Raw genomic sequence first — 17,557 nt, 5'->3', positions numbered from 1 at the left:
AGCTATATATATATATTTTACATCTATATCATCTAACACAACTAACAAAGTTGTATGTTTACATTTATCACTGCTACATACCTTTTATCACTGCTGCACTTTGAAAATGAAAATGTCTTGAAAGCTGTACTGAACGAAAATTTTTTTATACACTCTCTTTGTACAAAATGACAATTAAGTCTAAGTCTATGACCTATATAAACAAATTTAAAGCAAATATTTCTGTCCCAGTCATTTTATGTTTAATCTTTTTGTATTTTGGCTTAGGTTTAATAATTTGAATTTTGTGAGTTTTGTCAATTTATTGAAAATGGGCCAGGTTTGAACATGGTCAAAACGCATATTTTACGTTTTAAAATCCAGAGTCTCTAAAGAAAATAAAAAAGTTGAATGTATTCTTTATCTTGGCCATTTAGTTTTCAAAATTCAGTGAGACGAATTAGACAAACTGAGCACAGAGACTTATCTTTAAAAGTGAATTTTTGCTTTATTGATTATGAAAATGAACAGGCACCTTTTACATGGAGCTTGCACATCCCAGAACAAAAGTTTTAAATATAAATAACACACCCTTATTAGTGTTTATCACTCACAACCTGCAAACTAAAAGTTCAAAACACATTGAGGGAAAAAAAAGACAACCAAAATAACCATAAAGAAAAAAAAAAAAGATGTTTGTAACATACTCACTCAAGTTCTTAAAACTCCCGATCTACTGCCTGCTGGATAAAGGACTTATTTTAAATCGGCAACTTGTTCTTTATCTTTTGTCCTCTTAAGAAAATTACAGCCCTCAAGACCCATTAGGATAATGACAAAAAAAGCAAATCATTGTCTTTAAGTAGTTTTTGAGACAGCAGTGGCATCATCGCATTCACTCAAGAGACTCTGCTAGATCAACCCATCCCCAAACCCCAAAAAAAGTCAATATGAACAACCCAAGCTGGAAAATTCAAGTATCTTACCAGATAAAAGTTAGGAATGGAGTGATCACAGGCTCTAAAGGTGAGCTTTGTCATAATTATCTGAAAGCAACTTTCTAAAGGCTGGAAAGACTAAAGGTTCTCGCTATGTTTGATATTGGTATGACAGGGTAGGGTTTGAAATCACATGCATCCCCACTGTAAAACTTTATACTTTTCTGTACCAATTTATGTCTGCAACTGACTGTACATACCAGAATTTGCAAAAGATGCTAACTTCCATTGAAATAAAGCACTGCTTTCATTATTAAGCCAGACACTAAATGCATCTTACGCACTTTAAAGACCTATATACAATATTTTCAATGTATTAACTTTACAACATAACAGTCTCTTTTGCTGAAAATATAGTTAAATTCAAAATATTTAATAGGTTCCTTTTTGAGGTGATTTATTGAAAAAAGTACCTGAGCCAAAACTCTGACAGGGGGAACGTCACGAAAGCTTTCTAAACAACTCCGCTTTTAATCATTCATTGCTGCTCTGGAGATCAAACAAGGATTTAAATTAAATTACAAAATACCAAAGAAAAACAAGAAAAACATACTGACCCTTCAAAACAAACCCCTTTCCAAAGTATCAGCTAGTCAGAAAAAAAGTACAAAAGCAGATTTAAAATCAAATGTTTCAAAGACAGAAAATTAAAGCATGTTAATTTAAAAAATACATAAATATATATTTATATATATAATCATACATATAAAAATGAATCAATGTTCTCTTACAGACATTCTTTGAGTGGAAGAGAGGCTGCAGCACACCTTGAAGGCTGGAATAGCAACAACTACCCCAACCTTACGAGGAGATGTGCACAGAGGTCCTCGGATGACTACAGATGCATCGGCTTATCCGTTTTATCCCCGTTTGTTCCACAGAAGGAAGAACCAACCAGATCTCCAGATGGAAGATGAAGAAAAATAATGTAATCTCTCTACAGTGGTTTCCAAACAATGAAAGCTTACAATATCTCTGCAAGTCATGGATTACATACAAGTAGTTCCTTTTCAAACCAGATACTTTCACAGTGCATAAAAACAAAAGAAAAACAGATGAAGCATTTTCTTGGGGCTTGATGGGTCAGATCCATTCTAGAAAAAATTATTACTAAATGATTTCTCTTTGCAGGCCCAAGCATGCATCCATCAGTAGGTATTGCACACCACAAGTACCTTTAAATTCACACACACACTTACAAAAAAAAAAAAAGAAAACAAACAAAACAGCAATTTTTAAGTCTCCCTATTAATCTTCCTCCCTTTTCTTGCTGCATTTATATCCCGTTTGCCAAAAACTATACATCTTGGGTTCTTCTAAATTTCCGTTTATTTTCATTTTCTATGTTACAACCAACTAAAACATGCAGCCAACTGCCCGCTTGGAAAATGCAGTCAAGCCTCCACCGTATGGTGTCCATTATTCCAGTCAAAGGTCAGAGTTCAAAGACTGAATGATTAAAAAGTGCTTTATGTAGGTCAGAAGGACGTCTTTCTTCTACAGTTATAACAAAGTTTGTACATTAGCATGTATCATCTGTGAAAGGACAAAAAGAAATAAGTTGGACCATCCGTATCCAAACTTTAACAGGACAAAATGTGTTACAAATTACTCACCATGATACCACCATTTTGTTTTCTTTGGATTTTTGTTACATGTTCTTACATAAAACGAGTTATCAGGTGGTCGTCTCTGCGGAAAAAGAAAAAAACGGATTTAAAGGTTACAGAATTCAGAATACAAGCAAAGTGTTATGTTTCTCTATCCAGAGGTACCTTTTCTTTGCAGCTGGACAACATGCTGATAATACTAAGACAAACTGATTGCACAGAGAGGGCTGGTGACCAGTCTTCCGTCAGAATAGATAAACAGATGTGACCGTTGCTATACACATGAGGGTGGACAGGTATATTCTCTCCTGTGAACATTACCTGCATTATTCAAAGAAACAAACATCTGGGGTTATTCAGACAATTCACAGAAAAAGAAACACATGCAGAATATGAAAGTTAAACTTATCAAGTATTCATCCCTCTTATCACTTTTTCAAAATTTGTTTTGATACAACCACAATGTTCACTATATTTGATGTAGTCAACATGTAAAACAATACATGGGATTTCAAAAGATGTTACAAATATAAATCTGTAAAAGCATTTAACAACTATTAGACTCTCCCTCTGTAAAAAAAAGTTCCTCAGAGCAGAATCTTTTCAACAGTTTAAGTCCCGAAAAGCTGGACCTCTTAAATTTCTCTTAACAGCTTTCACATTGCGACTGTTTCATAAAGGTCAGACATGGAGGTGGATGACACATAACTGGCCTCTCGGACAGATTCATAACCTGAATACAGGACCTCTGCTGCTCCTCCACAGATACCACAGGCCATTGGATTGCTTCTCTGATAAACAACCTCCAAGCCTGGCCTAGGAGACAGCTGGGTTTTAGCTAATCTCCTGCTGAATCCTACCCATACGGACGATGGATTAAATAGTACTTTCTTTGATGTTGTTTGAAAGTTATTCTCAAACCCATGCTTTATCCGTCTACAGTGTTTATTGATCTTTGCTATTTGTTTCCTCACAAAAACATCAGGTTTATCACAATCTGTTTCTACAAAGATTAAATTACTTTGTGGGAACTCAGTTTACTAACGTACCGACTTCTGAATACAGCATAGAAAAAAAACACTGGAAAAACAATTAAATTCAGTGTATTTAACCTTAATTTGAGTAGTTAAATGAGATAGTTTGCCAATGGAATGAGTATTTTTTACTCTTAAAATAAGATAATTAGATAATATGCACTTGAAATAAGACAATGCAATTGTGTTTTCTTATTTTAAGAGTAAATTGTCTTGTTCCATTGGCAAAGTGTCTCTTTTACCTCCTCAATCCAAGAACAAATCTACCTATTTTAATAAAAAATTACTTATCTAGATTTCGATTTTTTTTCCAGTGAAGGTGACCGCTGATATATGATTGGCCGATTTAGGTGTACAAGCTGACGTATAACTTACTGGCATAAGATAACGAGAAAAAAAACATATTTTAAGATAGGATTATTTTTCAAAATAGAAATTTTCTATATTTTGGGACAATATTGTCTGATAAAGAGTAAATGTATATACATGCTTAAGCCAGAATGATTTGACATTTAAATATGACTTCCCTACGACTTTAAAAAGGCGCCACCATTTCATTAAACTTGAAGAACACAGCGACTCACTGTTTATATGGACATAGGTCGAGGTTTATCTGCTTCTTCACATGACCTTGACATATAAAACCACCACTGTGGCTTTTTAACTGCTCCATAACAGTTATGCTGTATAAGTGTACAATACCCACTAAACTTGCATTCAACTGCTCCAGGGCTTCGTTATAACTAATGGTTTTTCATGCACACCAGGGACTGGGAAGTTTTTAAACCCTCCCATTCTGGAACACGTTTTCAAAACTCTAGCACCAACAGAGAAAACGTGCCTTGAATTGGTGTATATAACCAAAATGTATTGTTGTATGTATGCATAGAGTTATAGATAATAATATAGCAGTAAGGACTTCAGATGGGTGAACTATTAAAGATGATCAGTAGAGGGCTCTACTGACTAATTTCCTGTGTTACAGTTTTTAAGGAAAAGAGGAATACAAACCTCCTAAAAAGCTGTAGCAAATAAATTTAGTCTAGATGTGTAAAACGTCACATTTTTTTGTTCTTTATGTCAATTTGGACATATATGCAGAGGGACACAGCTTCATTAATAAGCAACGGGGAACTGCTTGAAAATATTTAGCAAATGCAATGACATCTGTATGCAAATTAGTTTATACCATCAAGATTATTTTAAATGGAATTTTTTCAGGAAAAATAAAACGATATAAAGTGAGCTAGTTAATGTTTTAAGTGTATATTTTATTAAAAATATTTGTTAACAATGAACAGCAATTATTTTCTTGCGTCTCAGAGGTGAGATGAGAAGTTGTTCTTGTAAAGGGTTCATGAAACTAAGTGTCGCCATTACTTTCCCTGCTCTATCCTATTCAAGTGATTTTAAATTCAGGATTTTATTGCATTAGATCACTGTATGGGTTTAGGATTGGCGGATATGTGGAAATGTGTTGTTTTATTTTTATGCATTATCTGGCATACATATATTTCCTAATTACCCAGGTAAAGGTTGAAACTCAGGGCTGCATTTGGGCTTTGCCTGCTTTAACATGTTTGTTTCACCTAAATCAAAATTATACAAATCACATCCAATGATAGGAAGCTAAAAAAGAAAACCCTCAAAATAAATCTAAAGTAAGACATTTAAAAAAGGTATTGTGAAGACATAACCTTCTATATTGTTCAATTATAAAAAAAAAAAAAAAAAAGAATGCTCAACTTTTTGTAGGAAACATAGCAGTAAGGAAACAAAAACACAATGATTCATTAAAAGAAAAATACTTGCAAATTCACATTCTGTGACAGGAAACTGTAGCACAGCAGTGAAAAAAAGTCTATGAGTCTATGTTTTAAGTCTATTTGGCCAGCAGGCTTTTTTTTGTTTTTTGTTTTTGTTTGTTCAAGGAATGGCCTTTAGTCTGGAAAAATCAATAATGAACAACATCTTGTTGTAGGACAGCTATGTTAACTAGTTCTTTAAATTTTACGGGTCATGAAAAAAAAAAAGTCTCAGCAGAGTACTTCCCACTGTTGGGTCTTACTAAATGTCGGTTTAAGTTTCTGCCTCTGAATGCATTGTCAATCGATTACCATCCTAATTTAAAGATCTGTGTACGTCAATCATATCTTGGAAAAAAAAACGGATGTGCACAAGAGTCTTAAAGAGGCAGTACAACAATAAAGGGGTCATAGAATGAGTATATAGGGTATGTGGTGCTGGTCCTTAAGGTCTCTGAATAGGGTGTGTAACATTGGTTGGGCTCAAAATGGCACAGTTGCTGTTTGATGAGCCCTAATGCAAGCCTGGTTAAAAGCCCTAGAATGAAACAACTGTTTTTTTTTTCCTTTTATGATATGCTCATGAATATTTAGATGAGCTGTGCGCTGATTGGTTGGTTTACAATGAGCGAAGCTGCTGAGCAAAGAAGCATCATAGCAACAAGCACTCACTCACTGAAACATCAAAATTGTTGATATGGTAGAGTGACCAGACGTCCTCTTTTTCCCAGACATGTCCTACTTTTCATGCCTAAAAAATGTCCGGGGGGAATTTCAAAATCGTCCGGGATTTTGATAGGCTACAGTGCAGCACGTAGTGGAAACACACCAGGCATTCGAACCGAGCCATCAGCTCCGGGGCTCGTCCAGGAACCCCGACGGACGGGGGCAGGGAGCCAGCGGGGGACGGAGCGACCGAACCGGCCCCGTGACAGTAGCCTGGACACCGGCAGCCTAGTGCTCCCCCCCGCCTGCCTTACGGATCCCCAGCCCCCCCTCTTCTGCTGAGGACGGGTGGCTCATGGCGGCTCTGCTGAGGTCCATTCCAGGCTGCAGCACAGCAATCGACACTTCATACCCGCCCCCCTTCCTTTTCAGAAACCCAAATCTGGTCACAATAGATATGCTAGCAATGCTACCAACAGCTTAGCGACAGAATCATACTTACAGCTTGCGGTTTTGATGGCCTTACGGTCTGAACAGCCCCTGGTTTCAGTAAAAGAAGTTTAGCAAATCCTGCTTTGAACTGTCCAAGATTTTGAAAGCTGTCTTTGGTAAAATGCTTTGAACAGCGAGCATCAAACTTTGCAGGGATCTTCTGATAGACAAAAATAATCCCTGCCTGTCGAGCCTTCGGATCCTTGGGAAGATTGTGAAAAATTTTCCCTTTCTCCCTGCAGCCTGGAACTCTGCATTTAAGCCAGTGGTTCTGGCTCATTTTTAAAAGAGAAACTGCCTGCTTTGTAATTCTTGTAGAAGTAAACCCAACTGTAGGCTAAACAGCTAAACTGGAGGCTTACATCTACCGCTATTCATGTTCTTGGGCCAGTGAACCAGTGCGCTGGTCTGTATGTCAATTTCAGGGCATGACAAAAGTACAGGCCAGAACCAAATAAGGGACCATCCCAGAGTTTACGTCAATTCGGGAGTTTGTTTGGATTCCCCCGTTTTATGGTGAAAGTATGATATTTGGAGATTTGCAGAGAAAGGAGGTGTCGATGGGGTCTGAAATTCTCTGTACGTCCATTTTACCCACTGAACTATTTTTATTCATCTATGACAATGTAAACTCAGTTTTGCATTCTATAACCCCTTTAGTCTATCACCTATAGGCAAGCAGAATTTATTTTCCATTCAGAATTTATCTCAATCTTTAATTCAAATTGGTTTTATAATGAAGACAGGTAATGAAATAACATGTTTAGACTGGTCAATGACTTACCTGAGGTGAATCAAAAGGATATCGACTACTAAATTTGAAAAGCAGCTGGAATTTCTCTCCTTCATACAACGTGCCAGGTGCGCCTTCCATATCTACAATCCATCTAGAAAAAGGGGGAAACAATGTTAGAATGTCTGGAATTTCACTCAAACAAAAATAATCATAACATTCCTTATGTCAACAAAGGATAAACAAGAGTAAGGTAAAAAATAAGGGCAGTAGATGTGAAGTAAGATGTTCTTCACATCAATTAAAAAAACATTGTTAAACCTATACTTATTTAAAAAATGACAACACAGAACTGTTTCTGAATTAAAGAAAAAATGAAGATAATAAGATAAGAGAAGCACTTGTACTTTTCCAGAAGTGGAAACCCCCCCCCCCCCTTGTCACTTGTATTAATAAAGTGGATGTGATGCTGTTTTCTGTTTCCATGGCAACCCAGCAATCAGTGGCAGAAGCAAAACAATACGCTATTATTCAGGCCATTATGTCATCTGAATAAAATGTTAAAACTTCACCAAATACATCCGTATAGTACTTAAACTAAGTGAAACCGCAACAATCAATGTGCTTATTGGTATCATGTCTTATTCTATCATGTTCAAATGCTTTGCATAATGCCCTCCGTTTCTGCCTCATCATGTCTTCACTTTCCTATTACTGTAATTTTTGTTTAAGAAGTTGAGTCTGCACTGTCATGCAGCACAGCTGAATGGGTGGTATCTAGACGAAAACTTGAGGAGCTTGTTGAATATTTTAGTTTTATAAAGGTGCATTCTGCATCCTTGACGCTATTGAACAATGTAAAATAATCCCACCCAGGACTTTTAGGAAGGGTTGTGTCCTTGGATGTGTCTGGCAAGATTATTTTATTCTTACAACTGTTGGCTTGCTGACTTAAAATTTGGGAGACAGGGAGAGGGAAATTCCTGGAACATCCTGGTTTATCATGTGTGTTTTTACTCCTATAAGGTCTCTCTGCGCTGGTTCACCAATTTAATGGACTGTTTTCCATTATTTTGCAAGTTAATCATTCTGTCCATAGTTTTTTTTGATTAATCAATTATTATTCAGATAGCAAAAGGTTCCTTAAAAAAGATTTTTTTTATAAACAAGGTAAAACAAAATTTTTCCACTTGAGTATATTGACAGATGAAAAAGTTGTTTTGTTTTTTTTTTATCTTAAATGAAAAACGTCTACATATTTTTGTTACAATTTTGGTATAAATGCTGCTCAAGGTGGGTCATTCTGTCAGATAAAGGCATGTTTTGTTTTAGGAAAACGCGTCCATCCCTAGAACTGAAAATGTGTTCAAATTAGTTAGCGGTCTGAGCCTTTATCTCTTCAGGTTCATGTCTGGCCGTTAGCTCCATGTTTTTAACAAGATCAGGATCTGAGGTTGGATAGAATGGTTTCAGGCAAAGGAAAGCAGTTAGCTTCAATTAGTTCTTCAGCCACTAGCCTACTAACATTAGCAGTGGCCACTAGCAGCAAAGGGAAGGAGTGTGTGTCAGTACGTGAGTGTCCTCAGACTCAGATACACTCAATGTAACCTTTCATAATAAACTAGGTATGAGTAGATAAGCAGAAAGCTGCTCCTGTGTGGTTTAAGAGTTTTTGACTTTAAGGTTTGGATCAGGTACCAGCTCTGCAATGGTTTCTGCAGACAGCATGTTGGATCAAATGTAGCGTTCTGGTTACAGCCTGTACTTTTTTCTATTATACTACTGTTGATATTTTTGTTTCTTATACCTTCTACTTGCTGGTGTTTTGAACTTAATGTTTTAACAACCTTTGAGCTGCTACCAAACCAGACAGCCTCTCCCTATAGCTCTAGGTTTTGAGAGAGGCATTCCGAACAGAGACTCGATGTCGATACCCACTAAGTGCTGCAGATGGATGCAAAAAATGTATTTATTATATCTCAAATCAGGCAAATATTTAGGTCAAAAGTTACAGTGTTGCTTTAAATAAGCCTATCCTGGTCATTTGCCTTTGAACACAGTGTGCTCTGTCAGCAAAAGGAAGAAAACTATTACTTTATTTAAAGTGAGTCTAGAATCAAAAATATTTCTGTCTGGCTCCAGTGACATTGTGACAGTTTTGACAGTGGTTTGCTAATAATATGATGATCCACTGATTTGGAGAACTAAATCTATTTTCACTTCAGAAGGCAATCTACAGACTTGGTAGCAATCTCATGGTAGAACAAATTTATTTGCGTTTCTAAGGCAGAAGTTAAATGTTTTGAGCTCCCAAACTTTCTATAATCAAACAGAAATTACACATGTAACATATGAAAGAGTACAAACCCTACTTTTTAAGGCTGCATTTAAACTTAAAAAAAACCCTTCTGATTACCTAAATAGTTAATGGACATAAAATAATCAGCATCATATTACTGAAAAACAGAAAACATTCGTCCTACATTGATTTAAGAGATTATTTTGGACACTTGTATCTGTATAGCTGCTCTAGTCTAAATACAACCAGACCTTGGACAGTCATAACCTAGACTGTTCTTAGTTCAGAGAAATGTCTTGGAACAATCTAAGATGTTTTTGTTTTTTTTGGTGTTTGTTTTGCTCTATGTATTGTTAAATAAAGTGTTGCCATTCAGGTCGATCACAATAAAAAAAATAAATATATGATAAATCAATCATGACAGATTTCAATGAAATCAACAATAGAATTTGCAAACTTGCTGGTTTTCCTTGTGTCTACCTCTCCAATATAAAAATTGGATGACAGAGAAATGCTAGATGTGATTTTTTTTTTTTAAGAGAAAGAAAACACAAAAAAACCCTGATGGAATAGGTTTCAAAGGCAAACAACACTTTGGATTCATATCGGATTATAAATAGAATAGAAATACTACTTATATAGGGCACTATATAACGGTTACACCTAGGCCTTAAACCATTGATCAGATTAATTGTGATTAATCGATTATTGAAATACATCGTCAACTGATTTAGCAATCAAAAAATTGTTAACTGGATTGTAGAGACTTTAAAACGTGTCTTTAGCTGACAGAGCGACCCACCATGAGCTGCAATTATACCAAAATCGTGGGGAAAAAAATTTAAACATTTTGCATTTAAGATAAAAAAAAAAAAAAAAAACTTTTTTGTCTATTAATATGCTCTACCCGGAAATCCTCAATTTCCCACAAAGCACCTTGAAAAGTAGTGATGATCCGTTTCCCACTATGCTTTGCAAGATCTCTTCTTGCAAAGCATTATAGGATTCGTTGTATCGGCAATAAATAACAAAGGCGGCACAGGAACTGTGAGTCACCAACGGTGAGTAAAAAGTAGTGATCATCTGTCTGAGTGGCCAGATAACTGAGTTCACTATAAAGTTTTCTATATAGTCTCCGCTCTATAACGTGATTAAGGGATTTAGGGGTTAGGGCGGATGTCTGAACACAGCCTTTGTTTTCATTTTTAAAATTTATTTTTCTGTCGCCTTCATTTCAATCTAGTTTTTGTGTTGTGAAAATCTCCAGACTTTTTACAGAAAGGCAATGAGGATAACAAGTTCAATAGATTTATAATATTTTCTAGTCTCATTAAAAAGTAACAAATGAAGACAAGCATCATGGGTCTGCAGCTGAATGAACAAACTTTCACTGATCTTTATACAACAGGAACAACTGTGAATGATGTCTGCTAAAAGCAGAGTCAAGGACAAAATGTTCAAAATTATCAAATTTACTTTAGTCTGCGGATAATATGATCTAACCAATAAGAGTAACATTAAACCATTTGGAGAAACTGCGAATGGAGGGGGTGGACTGGTTAAATTACGGAAATATACTGCAGCATTGACACAACAGGTTTGTAGATGGCCATTTCCTTTTTGGTTGGCTTCCATGACCACACACAGCCAGCAAAAGCAAGACAATCAAATGAGCAACAGAGACAAAGTGCACAATAAACAAAGGATATCAAACTGACAACACACCGTCACAACATAGACATCACAGCAAGTGTCTCTTTTTAGGTTTTTATCCTCCATTTTGTTTGGATTCTTTAAGTAAGAGTGAAAACAAAGTCAACCTAATTTCACAAAGGAATTATTCCCACAGCTGTCTTTCACTCCAACTGAGCTAAAATCCTAGCAGAGATTTTCAGAACTCCAGGCCACAGAGACACACCCATACATACCATCTAAAACCCATGATGCAAAGAGAGAGAGTGCATAAGCCAGCTGAACTGGTTAGAGGACTTGTCAGTCATGCAAAACATTCATCGGCTTCATCCAGGTGATTGTTAAGTAATAAGGAAACAATAAAAACATACAATATTTATTTTCTACATTAGCAAAAATCAACTTAACAATATAATCCTCTGTGTTCTTTCACTTTGGAAGAATATTATCAGAAGTCTTAATAAAAACAGATAAACTTGTCTCTTTGTTTCAGCTAAACAAAATAATAAATGTCAGCAGATTACATCAGTCTTCAAGCTACTTTTACCTACATTGTTTCACATGAATGCTGTTTTAAGTTTGCTTCTATTTGCATCTCTGCTAAGCAGGTGAGACATTAGCATATTTTGATCCAGTAACCAGTAGTGTTGCCACCTAAAGAATATTAGAACGATGCAGCAACTTTTGATGGTAGTGTTAATGTTTTTTAAGGAAAAAAATCAAAGATCTTTCTTAGCTAACAAATATAACACACCTTAACAACACTGACATGGCTTCAGGAAAGGGAATCAAAGATGAAGGTTATTGAGCAGCCACTTTCTCGTCATCCAGCTAAACCTATTGAATATTTTATTCAAATGCTTAGTGACAACGAGCATTAGAGGCAATCTTCTCACGGGCCAGAACTGCCAGTCACCGGAATGAATACAAGCTTCATGTTACCTCCAAACCCCTAGCAACCTTTTCTCCACACATGGTCAGAACAATAGCATTTCATCAACAGATTCAGCAACAACAATTAAAAAACAGCAGAAACAGAGACACTTACTGTGTGATGGTGTTCTGTACACTTTTCTCATTAAGCGTCATTCCTGGGGGTGGATCATTTTGCAGAGCCATTAATTCCTTTTGAAGCCTTTTCTGTTGGAAAAAAAAATATATGTTTATGTTTACTTCTCTGTCTCAACATAGCACCAAACATAATGCAAAAGAATCAGAAAAGCACAAAAAAAATCTATATATGTTCCAATTTTACATAATTATGTTAGGGCAATATAAATATAAGAAATATAAACCTTTATTGTGTATATATATATATATATATATATATATGAATATTTTCGATCCTAAATAGAAAAGTTTACATCTTTAAGAGTTTTGCATTAATTACTTCTGTACGTAGTTTATTGTTTCAGCAAATGGTATGCTTTAGAATCTGTGTGTGTTTACTCTAGGTAGTGATTTAATTTGATTACCAAATTTGCTATTATTTTTATTTAACTGTTAATCACGATTAATTGCTTCAGCTCTAAACCATATTAGCCAATATTAACTTCATTGAGGATAACAGTATTATTTATAATAATTTTAGCCAGACAGCCCACTTAACATTAGCTATTTGCCTCAAACTGTTATTAGGATATCATAAATCTAACCTTATATCTAAGTTAAGAAAACTAGCGGATCAACTAAAAGCATAAATACAACTATGAAGCATTAATCTCTCTATAAAAAAAGTCTATTCATTTAGTAAGTTTGTGATTTAAAAAAAAAACAACCATTTATCATTCAGAGATATTGAAGATTAGATTAGATTAGATGAGCTTTATTGATCTCGCAGCGGAGAAATTCACTGGTCACATATTGGCATAGTACTTAAGGAACGTGCAAACAAGGAGGAAAAGGTGCATTAGGAATAAAAAAAATAATAAAAAAAAATAAAAAATAAAAAATACAAGGGTGTAACACAGAGATTAGAGGTGACATATGTCCAATCAAGATGGCTTATATACAGGTGGATTGACTTTTACATTAAAGTGTAGTAGGTAAGGAACAACGGTGAGGTAGTGGTATGACTAGATACAGTTACAAAGATGTATCAGATGCTGTTAAAGATTGAAAAGGTTAAAAATACAATATTAATATTGTCATCTCAATAACAATGTGGGCACAATAACAAAAGAAAATGAAATGCATGGATGCAATATATGGAGGGCTATTATATTTCAATTACCATGCATCGGTCCCATCATGCATTTGGTCTGTTAGATGGGCTCTCACTGCTCTCAACACCCCCACATGATTTAGACTTTAGCACTAAAACTTAAAGTGATGCTTCCATCAAGATATAAATAAAAACAGTGTGAGAAGAATATGGATTTATCACAACCAGTTGCATTGTTTTAATATTACACAATAATCATGTGATTAAATGTTTTCCTTATAATCTTACATCTTTATCCAAAAGATTTATTTTTTATTTCATATTTCTTTTTGCATATAGAAAACCAATATGAGGGTTGTAGCAATGCTGTGGCTGTAAGAAAAAGTCCCCCTTTTGTCTTTTTTTTTTTGGGCGGTAAGAAAATTCCCATGTTATAGATTACTGTATTACACAAAAAAAGAATAGAAAGATAATTTCATTATTATATCGTCAATATGTGCATTACCAAGCAGGGGTTTTTTCGGGCAGATGGAACAATGTTGACTAATGTATTTATAATATTCAAGTATCAGCAACTTCCAATTTACATGTTAATGCAATATTTTAGGTTTTCCAGCTTTTATTGTCATGACACTGTCACAAGCACAGAGCAACGAAATTGATTCTCTGCATTTTTTTTTTTTTTGCGGCAACCTGGGAGCAGTGTGGGGTTAAGGGTCTTTGCTCAGAGACTCAGATCACAAGCACACTGCTCTAACCCACTAGGCCAGCAACCCCCCTTAGTTGGGCAGTGTCTCATGGGAGCAGAAATCGCACTACACAAAATGCTAAGGATCGCAGCGTGATGAAGTATAAAGAAAATAATAAAAATGAGAAGAGCCATATATCAACTGACATCATCATAATAATTACCAATATTTTTTCCATCGTAAGACTATCAAATATTGGTCTTCCTCAAAAATAACCATGTGGCCATTTTCAATTATGTTAAAAAATAGTTTACTATTTCAGACTTTTTGTGTTCTCATTGTATGCTTGTTTGTTTATATAGCATTATAGGCAACCAATTAGCATCACAAAATCCATATAAAGAAATTTAACAGCAATTAAAAAAGCAAAAAAGACCAAACAAAGCAGCATTAACAAACAAATAGTGTTTTCACATTTCTGTGTTAAAAGCCTGTCTGAAAAAAAAAAAAAAAAAGAGTCTTGAGCTTAGATTTAAATGGCCACATTCACCTATGGAAATCATTGTCTTGTTTAATCTGGAACAGGCATGATTTAGTATAACAATCACACAGTGTAGAACTTTTCTTTTTAAATACGAAGGTTACAATGTTTTTACACTGGACAGTATTATTTACGAAAAATATATATCTATCGTGATCAAGTTTCTAAACTCAGTCATAATTTTCAGTTTTCAGGTGAAAGCTTAATAGGAGCGAGGGCTGGCATTCCTTTATTACTAGCTGTTTAACAACCAGATAACATTCAGTCTTTCTTTAATAAACAAAGAGGTAGTAAAAAGGTATTCAGCATTTTCTCTGGCACCTCAATCAAAGGCCCATAAACTGAAGATAACACAATTTCAAAGGGCTGTAAAACCAAAATCAAATACAACTAAAATAAATAGAAACAACACCCATCAATTGACATACATATAACATCAACGCTAAAAGCTAACCCCATGTGGAGTTTTCCTTCCCAGATTTATTTTTCTTTTTTGGAGACAAAGAGAAAACCTCATACTATGTAATTTGAATTAATATAAAAAAGCACCTCAATGATCATTTAAATTCGTGTTGGAAAGATTTTAATCATACTACAGACGTTGTGTAGACAACATGTTCTTTAGGGGCTGTTTAATTTTTTTCCCCTTTTATTTTATGTAAGCGAAACACCTGTATCTCTACCTGAAACTGCCTTCAAATGCGCACCGTGACGTTAGCAGGCTGTGGAACTGGTTGAACAAAACTAAAAGAATAACTCTCAAAATGTCCTAACTATATCTCTCGTAATAATTAGCCGTAGTCACTAATGAGGGGGAAAGAAACAACGAAAATTACAGCGAAGCATCAACAGTTCCCAGTTCTCCTCAGCTTTTGCCGTGGATGATGATGATGATGATGGTGGTGGTGAGCTAGTAGTGTTGCTAGCAAAAAGACCAGCGGCCGAACCACAGTAGTTTAAGGACACATTTCATGGCTTCCGCCTCTATGTCAGTGCCGCTTTTTGACGAATACACAAACGCAAACATACCGACAGTAACCAGCCGAGAGAGAGCAAAAAGGGCGAGCCGGTAAATTACAAATATATGCTCGCTCTCAATAGTATCCTTACCTGCATCGACGCCATGATGGAAACCCCCCCTGCATCAGCGCAGAGCGGAGGACGGTGCGTCAGACTGTCACGTGACCAGAGAAGTTGTTTTGACAACGAGGAATAGTTCCGGCTGCTTTAAAATAGCGCTCCTTCACCCAGCTCAATCGTTTTATGTTAAATAATAAATGTATCTCGGAGTTAAGAGATGTAGCAGTAATTAAACAACAAACACGCAAAAAAAAAAAAAAAAAACAGATGGGGAATTTAAAAAGCTAGAGCCCACATGACGTCAGCCATTGACCTCTGCTGAAGGAGGGCTAAATAAACCTCCAAACTAAAACATCATGATTCACAATTGAAAATAATATCTCATAATGGATTTGTAACATTTATGATCAAATTTGACCTTTTTTTTATTTATTTAACCTTTATTTAACCAGGGGGGGGGGGAATCCCATTGAGATTACAAACCTCTTTTTCAAGGGAGTCCTGGCCAAGAGGCAGCTAAGTTACATGATAAACAAAGATACATTGAAATAAATGACAGGTACATAAAAAAAAAAAACATAATTGCAGATCATTGAGGCTGCTTCAAATTAATTCACTTTCAACTTAAAAGCATTTAAAGATAAAAACTCAGTCAACTTCCAGTTTTTTTGGGAAAAAAAAAAAACACGCACAAGAAGCTGCGTAGCTAAAGGCTTTCTTCCCTAGTTCTGTGTGGGCAAAAGTAACAGTGAGCAACAGCTGATCGTTGGATCTCAGGGCATAAAAAAAAGATTTATATATATATATATATATATATATATATATATATATATATATATATATATATATATATATATATATATATATATATATATATATATATATATATATATATATTTATTTATTTTACTATTTTTAAAGGCTGCACCTTTAAAAAAAAGATGAAATTGTCCAGAGAGCTGTTCCAAATGAAAGTTCTTTTTCTTTTACACTTGTGTAAACAAAATGACAAATAAATCTGTCATAAGAAGCCATGCTTTTCTGCGTAAGTAAGGTACAAATGTAAGAGGGCATTAATCCAAGAAGGGCCTTGTAAATAAAAGTGTACCAATGACACTGCCTTCTCATAGAGAGGGAAGGCCATCCCACCTGAGAGTACAGGTCACAGTGACGTGTCATGGCTCCACAGTCTGTGATGAACCTTAATGAAGCATGGCAAACAGAATCCAACATTTGAAGACATGAAGAAGTAGCATTCATATAAAAAAAAAGTCTAAAAAAAAAAAAATTTTTAGGCTTTGTAGTATTAGGTTTGATCAAAGCATTTACTTAATGTAGGTCCATCTAAAAAATCTGAATATAATCTAAATACATTACAATTATATTTATCTAGACCAGGTTTTTACTAAACAGAATCACATAATACATTTGAAGTTATACATCAATTTTGATGCTTAGTTTTACTGCCCAGTTAGAAATAAATTATAAGGGATGCTACACAGAACAGGAGAGAATTGGTGAATTAAAAGCATTCCATCTGGCAATCTCTGGTAAGCTATATCAAAGTATATGAATGGAAACTTGAAGTAAGGAAAAAGGTGGTAGAGATGGGTCCTCACTTCCCCTCTTGACTCTGGAACCTTGAATTCCAAGTGAAAAGAAAAACGTACTTTTAAAAAGAGCTCCTTCGATAAATGAGCCAGACCAGCCTTTTTCTTCTTAGCCTAGGTAGCACACTACTGACCCTTTCTGGGTATAAGGACAGGTTTAACAAA

General features: G+C 35.2%; 1 protein-coding gene across 1 annotated transcript; it reads right to left on the bottom strand.

Moving 5' to 3' along the window:
• Positions 1-467: 467 nt before the first annotated feature.
• flj11011l (probable ubiquitin-conjugating enzyme E2 W-B) lies at positions 468-15,949 on the bottom strand. Its single transcript, XM_038268668.1, has 6 exons — positions 15,813-15,949; positions 12,357-12,448; positions 7,369-7,471; positions 2,753-2,908; positions 2,594-2,669; positions 468-2,513 (listed from the first exon to the last, which is right to left on the bottom strand). Exons 1-6 carry the CDS (start codon positions 15,825-15,827, stop codon positions 2,500-2,502), a joined length of 456 nt encoding a protein of 151 aa, XP_038124596.1. The 5' UTR covers positions 15,828-15,949; the 3' UTR covers positions 468-2,499.
• Between the last annotated feature and the right edge of the window lie 1,608 nt (positions 15,950-17,557).

The sequence above is a fragment of the Cyprinodon tularosa genome, unplaced genomic scaffold (genome assembly GCF_016077235.1).
Source record: "Cyprinodon tularosa strain WSP-4 unplaced genomic scaffold, ASM1607723v1 ctg707, whole genome shotgun sequence".
Classification (NCBI taxonomy): Eukaryota; Metazoa; Chordata; class Actinopteri; order Cyprinodontiformes; family Cyprinodontidae; genus Cyprinodon; species Cyprinodon tularosa.
The sequence above is the reverse complement of the archived record's forward strand: the minus strand, read 5'-3'. Positions and strand labels throughout refer to the sequence as shown.